The 16,176-nt window shown below is 33.7% G+C and overlaps 2 protein-coding genes across 3 annotated transcripts; both read right to left on the bottom strand.

The window, feature by feature from the left end:
- On the bottom strand, positions 1-1,754 carry LOC125187113 (myb family transcription factor IPN2-like). Its single transcript, XM_048083634.1, has 6 exons — positions 1,517-1,754; positions 1,352-1,428; positions 1,170-1,227; positions 1,010-1,076; positions 733-775; positions 1-653 (listed from the first exon to the last, which is right to left on the bottom strand). Exons 1-6 carry the CDS (start codon positions 1,665-1,667, stop codon positions 162-164), a joined length of 888 nt encoding a protein of 295 aa, XP_047939591.1. The 5' UTR covers positions 1,668-1,754; the 3' UTR covers positions 1-161.
- A 6,437-nt stretch (positions 1,755-8,191) lies between these two features.
- Positions 8,192-15,963, bottom strand: LOC125188492 (succinate-semialdehyde dehydrogenase, mitochondrial). 2 transcript variants are annotated; one of them, XM_048085350.1, is made up of 19 exons: positions 15,766-15,963; positions 15,382-15,504; positions 15,186-15,285; positions 14,488-14,624; positions 14,283-14,393; positions 13,592-13,654; positions 13,381-13,491; positions 12,953-13,018; positions 12,789-12,866; positions 12,644-12,721; positions 12,119-12,185; positions 11,387-11,475; positions 10,818-10,850; positions 10,701-10,733; positions 10,158-10,258; positions 9,424-9,509; positions 9,145-9,251; positions 8,984-9,061; positions 8,192-8,460 (listed from the first exon to the last, which is right to left on the bottom strand). In XM_048085350.1, the coding sequence occupies exons 1-19, from the start codon at positions 15,862-15,864 to the stop codon at positions 8,428-8,430; spliced, it is 1,593 nt and encodes a 530-aa protein (XP_047941307.1). In that variant the 5' UTR covers positions 15,865-15,963; the 3' UTR covers positions 8,192-8,427. The 2 variants fall into 2 exon arrangements, with proteins under 2 accessions (XP_047941307.1, XP_047941308.1); XM_048085351.1 differs by lacking the exon at positions 15,766-15,963 and adding an exon at positions 15,667-15,754.
- Positions 15,964-16,176: the final 213 nt, after the last annotated feature.

Raw genomic sequence — 16,176 nt, 5'->3', positions numbered from 1 at the left:
TGAAGCTCAAACAGCACCCTAGGTAGTATAGTCTTATTCAACATCCCTCATTTTCAACTTCTAAATGGTTAAAATTAAAAACTCCAAACCCCCTAATTAAGTTAAAACACTAAAAATTACCATCACCAAAATAAAATTAAAATATGTGTACGTGTGTTTGGTCACCCGAAAGGCGAGCTCCGCATCCCTCCGGCGCTGATCGCCACCGTCCGCGGAGGCGTCGGCGAAGGCCGATCCATCTTCACATCGTATTTCTTATGATCATGACCTCCCGACGACAGCATCGGCTTGGTCTCATAGATATCAGAAACCGAGTCGATATCGCTGCCACGGTCGACCGAGAGAGGGCCGATCTGATCGTCGAGGCACGACGCGGTGCCGAGCTCCTGCAGGCGGAGATCGTCGGCCCAGATCAAGGGGCTTTTGCCGGTGTAAGGAGTGGACCTTTTTAAGGACTCCATCTCCATGCCTTGGTGGTGGAGATGGTCGCTGCTGCCGTACATATTGAGGTCTTGGAGGGTAGGGAAGTTGAGAGTGGGACCCGCCGCTGCCGCCTTGTTGTCGCCGGCGAGGACTGTTTGGCATGCTTTTTCGAGAATTGTTTGCATATATTTGCCGTGAGCCTCAATTCGGAGCTGCAGGTGTCTCTGGACCTGTTTTTTTAGTATGTTTAATTTCAATCTTTGCTTAATTTATTGGAAAAGGTATACTATGAATCGATTGATTACTTACCTCTAATTGCTCGTGGAGTCTTCGGTTTACCTCCATTTGCATCCTAATTGCATCAGTGTTAGTATATGAGATCACACAATTCCACAGAAAAATCAGGCTTTTTTTTAGGAAAATGATTTTCAAAGGTCGAAGTATGTTTTTCTCTTTTTTTTGGTTATTGCCGTGCACATGCGATCACATGTGCCGCCTACAAATTAAAGGTTTTGATTTTTCACAAACCTAGAACATACTAGTACCGTTTTTAGACATAAACCATGGAAATAATAGAATAACATACTCATTCATGCTTCGCCCCATCATTCCGGAGGAAGATGCATTGTTTCTTTGCAGCTCAAGAGATGAAGCTGCATACATATAATTTGATTAGATTAGATACACAAGGGTTTTTAAAGAAACACGGTATTAGTAGTAGTATTAAACTTGTGAATAGAGTCTACCATCTTTGATGGAGTGATCATTGAAATCCTTGTGAGGCTGCTTTCCCAGCCTAAATTTCTGAATCAAAAAGAGACCCAGATATCAAAATCAAATCTTTCAAACAACCCTACAACAGAAACTCCAAAGCAATCGAGCCAATTAACTGAAAAGATGATAAAAAAAAAACGGAATCTTGATGAACCTGAAGATGGCTCTTGAGATGGTAAAGCGTGAGACCCTTCACCCCCATAACTCTCATGATGGTCTTCGGCGTCGCCTCTAAAATCAATTACAGATAATTCAGATTAATTCAATTTATTAAAAAAAAAATGAAGAGAAGAAGAAATAGGAGGAAGAGAAGACAGACTGTCAGGGCCGCCGAGCTGGGTAACGGCGTCGACGAAGCGCTCATGAAGCTCGACAGTCCAGCGAAGACGAGGCTTGGGATCAGTGGTGAGGACGAGACCAGAGTCGCACATGGGAGAATTCATACTTGATGCCTTCTTTGGGTGGAACATTATTCTCTCTCTCTCTCACTGGATTCAAGAAGAACAAATGCTTCCAGAATAAGGTGCGGATATGAAGCAACTCTCAAAGCTCTTTGCCCTCTCAATTACTACTACTATGCCTGTTTTTAAATCTTAATTAAAGCCAATTTCTAAAAGTTGGGGGAAAACAAAAAAGAAAAGGAAAATCCGTTTTTGTTATCCACAAGCTTACCTATCTTTTTGAGAACCCTAGTTATTTCTTTTTAACCTATAATAAAGTGGGATATTTCTAGTAAATAATTAAGCACACTTAACTATTTTATTATGGTTAATACCATTTGGTAGTATTATGGAAAATATTGACATTTTGTAAATTTGTAGAAATATTGGTGTTGGTGGTTTAGTTTGGTTGCAAATTTTAAGTTTCCTCTACGTACCTTTAATAGATCCGTAACGCCCTTGAATTAATAGAGAATTTAGAAAACTAGAGTTTTTACTTATAATCATCCACTTGCATGGTGGAATTTCATTTCATTTCTAGTAAACAAGATCATTAGGATAGGTTGGATCAACTTCTATAAAATTGGAGTAATATTTTAAATTTCACAATCTCTTTCGATTTAAATTATTTTTTCATAAAATATATATTAAATTAAAGTTAATTTTAAGAGAATTATAACTACATCCTAATTGCATATGTTCAAATGAAGAAATTAGATAATAGTTTTTTTTCATGTTTATATGTGTGCGTTTTGAGTGTTATACTATATATGTCGATATTGTTTGACTAATATACTGATATTGATGAACGTTGTGCTGATATTAGTAGGCTTCAATTCTCTTTGCATAAAATATACTCTATCAATCTGTATATGTCAGTATATTGCTATGATAAGATCAGTTGTATGACCTATACCAGTTTATCACTTAGTCTATATTTATATGGTGAATAAAAAAAGGATAATTATAAGATACTTTTGACCCAAAATTACTGAGACGCTAATATATTAAATGTATCATCATCACAAGAAAAGTATATGCACGCGTAAATGAAACATATCAGTATTATGTATATGTGTAACAAGAAAGATATATACACATCGATAATGGAAACAGAGAGTAATTTTAAGATATGTCATAAGTCATAACTACCTTAATTTTAATTGAACCATTATTTCCGCTTCTATTAAAATTAATTTGAAAATATTATCATATGACACGATTTGATATAACATTATCAATAAATCCATGGTTCTTAGTTCCTATTTCTTATTTTATAGTGCATTATTAAGTTTTAATTTTGTCATGAAATTAATAATAAAAAAGTTAATGTAGGCATTTTAATTTGAAATCGTAATATATTGTATGAGTATAGAGTACGAAGAAATAATACTAATACATATCTCTGTACTATTGAAAAAGAAATAACAAGAAGAAGAAAAGAAGTGGTATGCATATGCCGAATGCGTAGGATTTGCATACCTTTTTTCCGATGTTGAAAAGGAGAGTACATAATTGTCGAGATTCATTCCTCTACTGTAATTAAATTAAACCTTCACAAGTGATCGCATGTATAGTATTGTTCCTAAGTCAAAGAGTTAACTTAGGAACAATACTTATTTATATAAATTATATGTATACAATAATGTTTATTTTAAGAATATATTAATTTTTATATTCATATACAAAAATGTTAATGTTTATATTACAATATTGATTCTTTTAAAATTTTATCCTAATAGCGATAATTCAGATTGATTTCAGATTAACTCATAAAAGAGGTTTTTTTCACTCTTCCCACATATATAAATAACATAATTGGGTTCTATATAAAATGCATGCAATGCAATGATATATATTTTGGAGTGCCATGATAGTTTGAAGGTCACAGGTTGAGGTTGAGTTGGTAGTAGTTTTAGAAGTAGGACCATTAAGTTGATTTATTTCATTAAAGTATGTGTCTTTTGTTGCCTTTCGTGGTACGACCCCTTTTTAGGTTATAATGATCTGTTCTTTTCATTCTCAAGACTTGTCTCTTAGTTTTAATGAGACACAATCCCCCATTCAAATGCTTTAAAAGCATATGAAAACTTAACTTTTTTTTATTTTCCTTCACTTATGCAATTTTCACACTAATATATATGTATGCATATACGTATTGTATATCCGCCAGTTTGTCTGTTTAGTTGGAATTCGAATATAATGAAGGTTAAGTGTTAATTTACTATATTCTTTTGTACTAATATATAATCCTTCCATCCTATAAAAATAGGGATGACACTTGTTTTAATACATAATTGGTAAAATAGATAAATAGAACGAAAAATAATTTAAATATTATTAATAGAGAATGAGTGTACACTTCATTAGGAAAAAAGAAGTTTCTAAAATTAAAAATCTAATTCTTTAATTTGGTGAAATAGCAAATTTAGTCTATTTTTAATGGAACCAAGGAATATTAGTAATTAAAAAAATCAAGTTCACTTAGAAAAAAATAATTAAACGGGGTCTATTAGGTCTAAGGCTCTAAGCCGTAATTTACACCCCACTCCGGTAACTAATGGGTGAAAACGATAGACCTGAGACTTTTAAAGTGTTATTTTTAATAATTTATTAAGTACAATATACTACTCCCTATTTTAAGATAGTTGAATTAAAAAAAGTTTGGATTGTACTAACTTCATAAGATAGGTGATTCATTTTTCTTTTTTAAAACAATTATTTTTTTCTCTATTTTTTCTTCATACTTTATCATCTATCCTATTATTTTCTCTCTTCTTTAACCTATAAATATCTATTTCTTAAATTTCATGTCCCCGGAAAATGTATCAACTCCCTTAGAATGGATAGAATATTAATTTTTGCTATATATTTTAAGTTATCTTTTCACAAGGATCTATAAACAAACTAAAATTGAAAAAATTAACCGATTTTCAGTTTGATCAAACCCTCAAAAATGAATTGTAGATTATAAGTAGTACAGTTTAACCAAGTACTGCATATAAAATAGCATTTGAAAGTTAACGTTAAATTAAAATATTGATCACCTTGAAGTAAATAAATATGAATAGAAAAAATAAATAATTTATTAATATAAGGAATTAAGATACGTAAATAAAGGCAGAAGAGGACGCGGTGATGAATGCATAAAGCAGCATGTGTGTGTGAGGAGCTTTAATTATGGCTAGCTCTAAAGGCCACTAATCTCAATCTCTGGTGCTTTTGTGGAATAGAAGATTGTCATCCCATGACATGCACACAACTAAAAGTTAACCCCACATTTTATTTTATTCATCTTTTGATATTTCAAAATTTAATTCATGAACTTCTAATTTATAAATATAAGGATTATCGCCGCCTATTATCACACAATTATCCGGTTAATAGGATTTTACCACTAGCTTCGACCTTCGAAGGTGGAAAACAAATCATAAACTTGGCAAGGAGTGATACTCTTGTAATTGTTTTTGTATATCTAGCTACGTACGAATATGATAAATTGTCAATTATGTTTATTTGATTTATATTGGTTAGAAGTTAGAACTTAATTAGAACTCAACTCATTTTAATTATTTTAGTGATCAGTATTTTTGGTGGCTAATTAAGAAGCTTCACATTAATTAGTCGATGTGTTATGTGTGTGTATATGTGTAAATCCAAAATATTTGCAATGTTACTTACAGGTTTGAGAATGTTAAGAGGTGAAATTAGTAACACTTCAATATTACAGAATACTCCTCCGTATGTGTTTAATTATTAGATTTACAAAATAGTCAATAAAATCGGAATTTTAGCATTCTTCAACTTTATCTTGTTTCTCCAAAAAAATTTTTATCTATTTTTATATATGAACTATTTAATTTAAAACCATTATTATTATTAGTCTTGATAGTAATGTTAACAATACATAGAATTAGATCTACTCTTTATAGGTATATAATAATTATTATTTTTAACTATATTTCCCACTTATAATCAGTTTAATACTAATAAAATAATCATCACCAATTATCCTAAGTTTAATAATTGTTAGTGTGTACCAGTAGTCATTTCAAGTACAATTAAAATAAGAATTATGAACTATGAAACATGGCCGGTGAATTATCCATGAAAATGTGAAAAATGATTAGCTGAAAAATAAAGTTTTTGCATTTCATACCTGAGATATTAACCTGAGATATATAAACCATTCAATAAAGAGACAAATTGAATTAAAAGACTATCAATAGTTGTTAATTTTTATTTTAAAATGAACCAATCCCTGTGGCATAATATGTAGGATCGATGCATATTGTGTGTGATTTAAACTATAAACACGGGTAATGAGCATATATCCAGAAACTATGGCACCAAAATTATTCTTTTCTAAGAAATGTATATAAAACCAAAAGTACTCTGTATATATAGTAGTCCTCTTTATATACTAACATTTACATAAGATAAGTTGTGCGTATGTTCGATATAGATCTTTAATAACAAATGCAAATTATTCTTTGATAAATGGTCCAAATATATTGAAAGGGAACCGTAACTTGAGAAAAATAAAGTTAGTTAGAAATATTGAACAATAATAATAAAATACAGAATCAGTTCTTACTTCATTGAGAATTAAAGTAAAGATTCTTTTTCATATATCCTCAAATTTCTCTCTATTCAAAAAATATGTGCGCCTTGTTAATTAATTAAGTACTTTTGATGGTGGGCTTCAAGCTATGTCACCCCCTCCAAAAAAATTTAAAAAACTGTTTTTTCCCTATATTCATCAATTTTAAGCACATATTGATTTCAAAAAAGAAAATTAATTATAGACTCTCATTTTTTTCTTCAACTTGAGAGTTTCCGCCTACAACCCGAAACAGTTAAGTTTTTATGCACTAACTCAACTATTTGTAAATTAGTAAAAGCTAGATACATATCCACTCGTTTAGACACATCTACGTACAATTTTTTTCTCTACAAAACCCTAATTAAAAACGTAGTATGGTAGCCATGAGTTTCATAAAATTTACAATAGATTTAACGACGATGCTTTACACCTTGCCACATCCGAGACAATATATTAGATAACAAATTATATATAAAAGCATGCGGTTAGTAGTTAATTGTAAATATATAATGTTTAATGGGAAATTAATTTAGAGTATCACGTTAGAGTAGCTGTCCCATTACTAAAGCATATGCACTAAAAGTTGAGGTTTAACTTTTAGTAGTTCGTTTATATTTTTAAACCATAAATTAATGTAAAAGCGATCGAATTGGTATGAGGCCTGTTTGCTTAAATTTTAAGCATCTTAATATTCTTTCCGAATTTATTCCAAAAAATGAATATATTCCTTTTAGGTGAATTGGTGGGACCTTATACTTCTACGAGTTCAAGTCTTCTTTTACCACTATTTGCCTCTTTAAATTGCTTTCTTATAGCTATAAAAAATAATGTTCACATATAGTAATAAAGATATTGTGAAGAAATTATGTTAAATGATTTTTAATTATTGATGCACTGCTCATCTAAATTTCGCCTGATCAATAACCTGCTTTTGGTGTGGTGTTCCCACATAACTTGAATAAGACCAGAGAGAAGCACTTCTAGAATTTATGGCAAAAGGGTTCTAGATTATGTTCGATCAATTTGAAATCTATTCAGCTTGCCTAGTAAAATTGTAGCAATATGACGCCGTTAATCACAATTTACCCACGATTACAAAGTTAAAGTTAAGTCTCTATCCATTATTTTCTAATTACGAAATAATTAAGTTGATGAACTCCCATGCAATCTACACGAAAAGAGTGCAATTGTTACTAAACCAGATTTGTTGTGTTAAATGACACTTTTGTGGTCTTTATATTCGTTAGTCAAGTGTAAGATTAAATTGATAGTAGTACTAATTAAATCGATGAACTCCCATACAAGAAAGGATGAATTTATAATCCTAAACTACCAAGATGTAGAATCAGCCTCTTCATATTTATGTATATTTGTTGAGGAATATGATTTTGCTTATTTAGCAAGGGAAATAAGTAACTAATTAACATTCTTGTGTTATTTTTGTGAGGATAGAAACGTAAAAAACGTAAAAAGTAAAATAAGTCGTGAATTAGGGGCAGGAATCAGATTCGTTGAGGAGAGGACCATCTTATTTGGAAGGTCTTCTTTGACAAGTGTCCTTTTTATCTCAAAAGCCCAAAAACGTGAACCGGATATTGAAAGCGCCAAACGTGAAGGTGGATCCATTTGCAGTTTCAAGATATCTTTTCTTCTAACCCCTTCAAAACCCACCCATATAAATAAAGGAAAAAGAGATTTAGAAAAGGAAAATCATCCCCCATTTCGAATGTGAATGCGTACAAACAACTTGAATTGGGGATGTGAAACTAAGAAAATAAAGAAAATGGTATTTTTTAACATCACCAACTCACAAAATAAAAAAAGGCACATTTTCCCAGAAAAATTCAATCATCTTAAGCCCGGGAACTACTAATCAAATGTGATTCAACCCCCATTTACACCACACACACACACACACACACATATAAAGAGGGAGAGAGAGCTGAACTTCCCTACAAATAGTTCATGACATAAAACAAGGGTGCAAGAAAGAGAATTCGTTTTTTTTCTGGGAACAGTACAAAAACTTAAAAATAAATGGTGCATCTCAACTGTACAAGGCTGTTTACAAAGCTCGGGGTAGGGGTTTGACGATGCAACCACCATACCTAGCTGCTTTATTAAAGCGCAGACAGTCGGGCCTTTATTGGTGTATCCGATCCGTTCCGATTTATGGCCAACAACTTAGTTCATGTTCCCCATGCATATATATTTCATCTGCAACAAAAAAAAAAAAAAAAAAGCACAATATTACTACGTTTTAACCAATATTATCAAAATCAACAACATAATGTCGAACTTTACTAGTTGAACAAAGACCTGTAATATATGATCAATAAATTAGTAGCACCAGCGGAGACAAGAAAGTGGAGCTACCTACTAAGTGATACAGCTATTTAAGAATTATGTTCATCTCGCATATTGTGGCCATGAGTTCAGTGTTCAGGCACTCAATCCCTTTGATGTGGTAAATTAGGATCCCATCAAGGTTTAGGAAATCAACATGTATCATAGGATGAAGTTTACAGAAAACAAAGCAACTCCGAGAATGAATCTTAAACAGATGGTGATCATGGTTTTTGTGTATACTCGTTTTAAATCATAAGACCCAAAATGAGTGTGTTGCACATGGCACTCTGCATTATACAGAGTCCGCTTGGAGTCCTCCCCAACCAAGAACAATTATAATGTTGGTCAATACACAAAAAAAAAAAAAATAGAAGTGAATACAGATACGTACTTCCAGATATTCATCAATCCCGTATTTTGATCCCTCACGGCCAAGGCCTGATTGTTTCACACCTCCAAATGGAGCAACCTACACCGAAAGGAAGATGATTAATGAAAGATGCAGCATACATTTCTTCTATCTTCCATACTACAGAAAAATTAGATCCCAACCTCTGTAGAAATTAATCCTTCATTAACTCCAACTAATCCATATTCAAGAGCTTCAGAGACACGCCATGAGCGTTGCATGTTTGTTGTAAAGATGTATGCAGCCAGACCTACAAATAAGAGATTTGTTTCATTCTAGGTACAAGGACCTATTAGATTGAAGTATTGGTTTCAATGAGCGTTCACCTTGGTAAAAGAAAATTGCTGAATAATTTCACATCTTAGATATACAGGAAGAACAGAGACCTTTTTATATTCAAGTTGAGGGTCATAACAGAATACCTGCATTAGTGTCATTGGCCCGGCGAATAGCTTCTTCCTCTGTCTTAAATTTCTGAAGAGGCGCAACTGGCCCAAATATTTCCTCCCTGATATCAAGAAAATATAACAGTTAACTATGATAGCAAATAAAACCATGTCAATATTATTTAAAAGTCATTTGATTGTGATCAATCTTAAGTTATTGAGCACTCAACAGAGAAAAGGGTTTTATTAAGTTTCTACCTAAAAGTATATAGAGTCAAAATGTATATGTAGAAAATACAAAACAACATGACCATTATCAATTTCCAGCCGCCAAAACATCTTACAACAAGCAATAGACAAGTAAGAGAAAGGTTGGTCACTGCAATAACCACTCCCTCAAGCACAAGCTCAGGTCAAAATTAGACTAAGCGACATGCTCCCATTAATTAAGTTTATTCCACATTTCACCGATGCTCGCAGAGACCAGGAGTGAAGGCTATTCTCCTTTCCTGCACCACCTACTATGACATATGAAAAACATTTTAAGTGCTATGCATTTTCAGTATGTCATGCAACAGAACCATCATGCTGGCGACTAGGTCAACATGGCACACAACAACAAAGAGTGATAACTACAAAGATATGCATTCTGTCAAAACATGTGAAGATGCTCCATTTCCTATAAGTAATTGCAATCACCTTTGACATCGCATCTACAAGCATCGTAATGTATAAAGAAAAGATTGTTTTGATCGTGCTGTTAGAGCTACCTTGCTAAAATCATCTCATTTTTTATATCAGTCAGCACCGTGGGCTCATAAAATCTCATCCCGAGACTGTGTTTCTTGCCGCCAACAAGGACTTTAGCTCCCTTGAACAAGAAATGTATAATTGTTAGCACAGTATGGCGAGTACATTATCAATAAAATGGCATGCCCTTTGGCACATTGAGTAGATCACAAAAGTTCCCAAAACCTGGAACGCTTTTAATTTTACAAACATCCAGTAAGGAGCTAACAATATAGTAGTTCATAAACACATGTCACCATCGCTTACATTAAGCACATGAAATCTATCACCATATCTTTTTCCAAACATATACTAGTACATATTTGTATTTTGAGTTATACAAGATTTCAAAAGCAGTGCACTGTCAATATCTAGCATACAGTTGATGAAATATACGTGTTTCCTCAAATATGTTACTCTACTTTAAGCCTCAATAGTTTCTAAAAGACTTGAAACCAACATGATTGACCTTTCAAAGATAATTGACGTTAGCAGTTATAATTCCATTCAACAAAACTACAAACCTTTGAGATGGCATCTTGCACAAACGATTCAACCTATAAAGAAATTGGAATGTGTCAATAACAACTATCTTGAAGTAGAGAGTTATATGCAATGGGAATGTGAAACAGAAAGCTAACCTTGTGCATTGCAGCATCATTAATCAAAGGTCCCTGTGTGAAATCAAGAAAAGTTAATGCTAATGATAATTCTAATAGTTTGGCTACATCATAGGTTTAGCAAAAAGGACATCTGTGAACAACAATGCTATGTTGGAAGAGAACACAATTTCTAGAGGCTTACCACAGCCCACGAAACTTTGCTAACAAACATGTTGGTGTTTAAATTAGAAAACACCATAAAACAAACAAATGCGATTAGGAAAAAAATGGTGTATTTAATTGTTGATCTACCACATAAACTCTCCATATACAAGCAAGACAGTGAGTTTGTAAAGCAGGGTTTGTGCTCTCTCTCCTTTGCTTCGTAATTACTAGTTGCCTTTCATCTTTAGTAGTTGCATTTTATTTGTTTCAGAATAGTTGTTTTGCATAATATATATTTATATTTGATGTAGAAGTGTTGAGAATTGATTTGGGTGTGTTACTTCTAATGCTGGGCCTATAGCATATGGCAGCCAAAAATATATGCAATAAAAGAATAATCAGCAAAATTTTGTAACAAATTTGAGATGAGCAAAAATACTGACCACATCTACTGCACCTTCGGTAAAGCCATGCCCAACTTTCATATTCTTAACAGCCTTTGAGAAGGCATCTGCAAACTTCTCATAAATTCCTACAACAAAAGGAAAAAAATCAAAACAGGAACATCAGAAGGATTATGTTAAGTTCCAGGAAAAGTTGAAACATGATGTATTAGTGGAACTCAGTAATATAAATATTATATGCAGTAGCTTCCAACTAATCTATGATTGTACTCATAATAGATGTCCCACAAAAGATGTCACATTTCCTTTCTCTCCACCTAACACAAAACAACATATCCTAAAATCCCGTGCCATTCTCCAACTATGCCATCTATTATGGGACGGAGGGAGTATTAATATATTGGACATTTCTTGAAGTTAACAATTTTATGTCAGCTTGGTACCTAAAAATATCCTAGATAGTACTAGTAATTGTTTATAGTTTTCAGGTCAGCCATGATTGGACAATATGTAAAATCAGTCTAAAAGTTGCATAATGCCACGGATAGAGATTTTCTGTAGCAGATTAGGTAAAGTTGAGTGAATCCTTAATAATTAAGGCGGTCTATGTACATGACTAAGCCTAATTTTCCATGTGATTAAACTCGTTTCTATTTTCAGATGAAAATTTAAGCACATGTACACCTATAAACTCGTACAAAACCACTAAAACATGTACTAATGAATTTAGATATAAGAATAGAAATGACACTCTTAAGGGTTTTCAGCTACCTTCTTGTACTAGCACTCTATTTGCACAGACGCATGTTTGTCCACTGTTCCGGAATTTACTTGCCAACTGAAATTGCAAAGATACAACAGGAAGAAAGTCAAAAAATTGAGAATGTATCATTAAGGCAACTTGCATAAAATCCTAATATTGAAACCCTTCTATTTCAACTAAATTACTGTATAAACTATAAACAAATCATCCAATTTTAAAGTTGAGGAAGCCTCACTGTTTGACATATTGAACATCACAAGTTCAAGAGCCAGACAACTCAAGTGTGTATTTTTATTTTGACCAAATAAAGAAAGCATCAGCCAAAATATTGAAAACAATGGAAGTGCTAGCAGAAGATAATTTAACATATTTTTTACCACTTTGAGTCATTGACTAACAATGATATCAATTTCCATACAAGAATTGATACTTCATCGTATCTACTTGATATAAGGTCAAGGTTCAAATTTATAACCTTAAAGTCTTTTTGCTATAGTAAAATTATGCAGATTATTAAGAATGGGTTCTCTTACAGCTCCTTTCACAGCCACATCAAGATCAGCATCATCAAAAATTATGCAGGGTGCATTTCCACCAAGCTCAAGGGAGACCTGCATGTGAGAATTTTTAATAAAATAGTAAAGATGATTCAAGGATGCATGCATTTCCACTGCCTACCTTCTTGACAGTCGCTGCAGCACCTGCCATCAATTTTTTTCCCACAGCTGTCGAGCCTGTGAATGTTATCTTTCTCACCTAAACAAATTTTGCTGACATTAAAGTCTATTTGTTTCAGAGTTCTAAACCATAAACACCACATTTGAGTTTTAAGAATAGAAAACCTGAGGACTTGCTAATAGAGCATCCCCAATTTCAGAAGCATTTCCCATTACAACATTCACTGCACCCTGTCTTGCAGAAAAAACACAACAATCAGAATTAACCAAACATTATAATAACCACAGATAAGACAAGATTAGCAAATACAGGTCATTATATGTCTTGGGTACATCAGTCATCAGTCCCACTGTTGTGTCAATAATTTCTAAAGCTTGACGATAAGCATGGACAATAGAATGAACCAAAATTAATACTCTATACTAGCTTATATCAGTTCGCTTTTGAGAGGGGGCACTGTCTGTTGTCAGATAACTCATTAGTGCTTGCGATTAAAATCTTCACTTTCAAAATAGAATAGATGCAGTCCTTGCATGCCAATACCAATATGCTACATGTCTGTGTAGTTTTAAAGGCTCAGAATCAGAATTACACGTGGTATCCCAGCTTGAACAGAGAGTTCCGCCGCCGCTAATGCAGTCAATGGAGTAAATTCTGAGGGTTTCACGACAACAGTACATCCACATGCAAGGGCAGGGGCAACCTGACATCAAGACAAACAATCTGATTTGCATGATACCAGTGCAGCGCTGTCACAAGAAACAAAATTTCGAAAAGACTAAAGAATAGGAAATTAAACCAACCTTGCGTGTAATCATTGCCAAAGGAAAGTTCCATGGTGTAATTGCCCCAACAACTCCAACTGGCTGCGAGAGAACATTCCTTTTGTTAATATAAATACCTAAATAATCAGTATATATAGGTGCCCAACCTTATCAACCCACAGTAGGACTTTCAAGTATAAATATAATGTAGGAGTAGATGACTAAGTTTCAAGCATAAACAATGTACTTTCCTGAATGCACATTTAATCTCAACCTATGAACTATTAAAACAACCACTTGTGGATTCTTCCTATAAAATAAACCTAATTTTCCCTGAGTTAAAAAATCTTCAAGGATCACTTCACATTTCAAAATTAATTCAACATCGATTTCATTATCTATAGCATCAAGGTTTCTCAGTTCCTTCAAAACCTAGCTGATTGATTTAAGGACTCTGTTTTTACTGTTTCCTCTTTGTTGAAGAGTTTGTTCTCTATAGATGAAACAGAAGGACACTGAATCCCAACTCTTCAAAATGCAGTTATATCATTCTACCAGCATCTTACTTCCTATTCTCCTTTGTTCATGAAACATATATTTAGGGTCTCATTGACTTTTCCCTAGGTAATTGTCGGAACATGAGTTTCCACTTGATAAAATGCACAATAGTGTCAAAGAGTGCATAACAGAAACAGATGCAAAATATAAAGAGCTACTCAAGAACATTTACCTGTTTTACAACAAACAACCGACGATCAGGTAATGTTGCTGGAATGATGTCCCCATAAACTCGCTTGGCTTCTTCTGCAAAAAACTCCACAAAACTTGCTCCATAGCCAACCTGTAAAATCACATAATTTATATATGCTCTCCAGTGAAAGATATTCAAAACATAATGCTGTTATAGGTAGAGCAGGGATAGAAAACCAGGGTACCTCACCAATGGCCTCTTTTAGAGGTTTTCCTTGCTCTAAGGTCATAAGTTGACCGAGCTCTTCTTTGTGGGACATCAACAAATCATACCATTTTCTTAAACACTTGCTCCTTTCAGCAGCGGTTACCTTGCTCCAAGCTTCAATAAAAATTTGATGTGTTAGAATATTAGACTATATAAAACACAAACTACAGTTCCACCTTACAAAAAAGAAGAAAGAATAATTAATTTAATAATACAAAAAACAATTAATTGGACTTATCAATAGGGAAAAATGGCACAACAGAATTAAACTAAGTTTCTTGTAATAATAATAAAAAAAGGACTAGGCATACACTAGTAGAAGACCATTATACCAAAACAAATCCAGTAGTTCATTTATCAGATGCCATGAATAACTTCTTCCCTTTTTTGCATAGTACTCTATCATCAACTCATCAGAAGGAATATCACACAGATAAGAAGCAGAGGCAGTTCCCTAAGCAGTGTTAGTTATTACTTATTAGATGATACCGCCCTAGGTAAGAAATGACTACTAGCCGGATAGCTGAACGAGAATATGTTTGACATATAACTTATTCTTATCACAGATATACTCATAGCGCCTTTAAGTGCAATGTCTGGTATCAACTACATGAGAATATACTAAAATGGGGGACAGGGGAGCAGATATCCGGTCAATTAACATGAACAACTCACAAACAAATGCTTCTTGCGCTGAAGCAATAGCATCATTTGTCTCCCTAGCACCCATGCATGAAACATTTGTTATAACCTCGCCTGTTGCAGGATTGATGACCTGCCATAGAAAGGTAACAGAACTCTTTTAATGCTTAGAACACACTCTACTCTTTATTTTCCCTAAGTTGTAATTGGCAATTGCAGAATCCCTAACCTCAATAGTTTTACCATCGTATGCATCAGTCCATTTGCCACCAATGAAACCCTGGCTTCTAATGAACCCCGAGCTGCTGAGACGAGCAGCAACACTGCTTGCGTCCGTACTCATCTGATGTGCCTGTAAACAAATTCTGATCTGAATCACAATATTCACAGCATTGGAGAAGCACTACTGCTAGCAGCGAAACACGATGATCTAACGCAGAAATTGACAAATTATAATTTAATTTCTACACTCGGAGCTAAGAACTACTAATAATGTCGCATAAAATTTACATACAAAATTGAACTGAAAGGAATCCGATATTAATCTAGTTCATCACGCGCAAACAAATACTAATATAGAAGATTTGATTATCGAGAGTGGAAATCGGAGAACCTGGCAACAAAATAGAGAGCGCGGTTGAGTTCTTGTGGCAGCAAAGCGGTGAGTGAGAGAGCGGCGGGTAAATGCCGTGGCGATGCGTGCCGACGCCATATGGTTTACAAGTGTTGACCAACCTCCTCTGCGTCGCAAGTGTAGAAGATCACAATTATTGGGATTCCAACACTTGTATTGCTGATGCTTGCTGCTGGAGTGTTATGCTGGAGCTTCACCTACGACAATAATGCTACAGCTATTTATTTATTTAATTATTCGTGTTTATTTTTAAAAATTAGTTTTGTCGTTTTCACGTGTCAGATTGGGCCTATTTAATATAGTCCATATGCAAATCTGGCCCAGCATCATAATTACGCTATAACTACTTCATATGGATCTTCGGTACGCTTCTAAAAATATTGCAATTTC

Source organism: Salvia hispanica, chromosome 5 (genome assembly GCF_023119035.1).
Source record: "Salvia hispanica cultivar TCC Black 2014 chromosome 5, UniMelb_Shisp_WGS_1.0, whole genome shotgun sequence".
Classification (NCBI taxonomy): domain Eukaryota; kingdom Viridiplantae; phylum Streptophyta; class Magnoliopsida; order Lamiales; family Lamiaceae; genus Salvia; species Salvia hispanica.
This window is presented reverse-complemented; position numbering and strand designations above follow the sequence as displayed.

What these genes read in the sequence shown, in the direction of transcription:
- LOC125188492 (XM_048085350.1), bottom strand. Translation starts at nt 15,864, where the DNA reads ATGGCGTCGGCACGCATCGCCACGGCATTTACCCGCCGCTCTCTCACT. An exon ending in TTCAAGCTGGGATACCACGT is followed by an intron (nt 13,019 to 13,380) that starts GTAATTCTGATT and finishes TCTGCAAGACAG; the next exon opens with GGTGCAGTGAATGTTGTAAT. An exon ending in GGCCAATGACACTAATGCAG is followed by an intron (nt 9,252 to 9,423) that starts GTATTCTGTTAT and finishes TCTTATTTGTAG; the next exon opens with GTCTGGCTGCATACATCTTT.
- LOC125187113 (XM_048083634.1), bottom strand. Translation starts at nt 1,667, where the DNA reads ATGTTCCACCCAAAGAAGGCATCAAGTATGAATTCTCCCATGTGCGAC. An exon ending in TGATCACTCCATCAAAGATG is followed by an intron (nt 1,077 to 1,169) that starts GTAGACTCTATT and finishes ATATGTATGCAG; the next exon opens with CTTCATCTCTTGAGCTGCAA. An exon ending in GACTCCACGAGCAATTAGAG is followed by an intron (nt 654 to 732) that starts GTAAGTAATCAA and finishes CTAAAAAAACAG; the next exon opens with GTCCAGAGACACCTGCAGCT.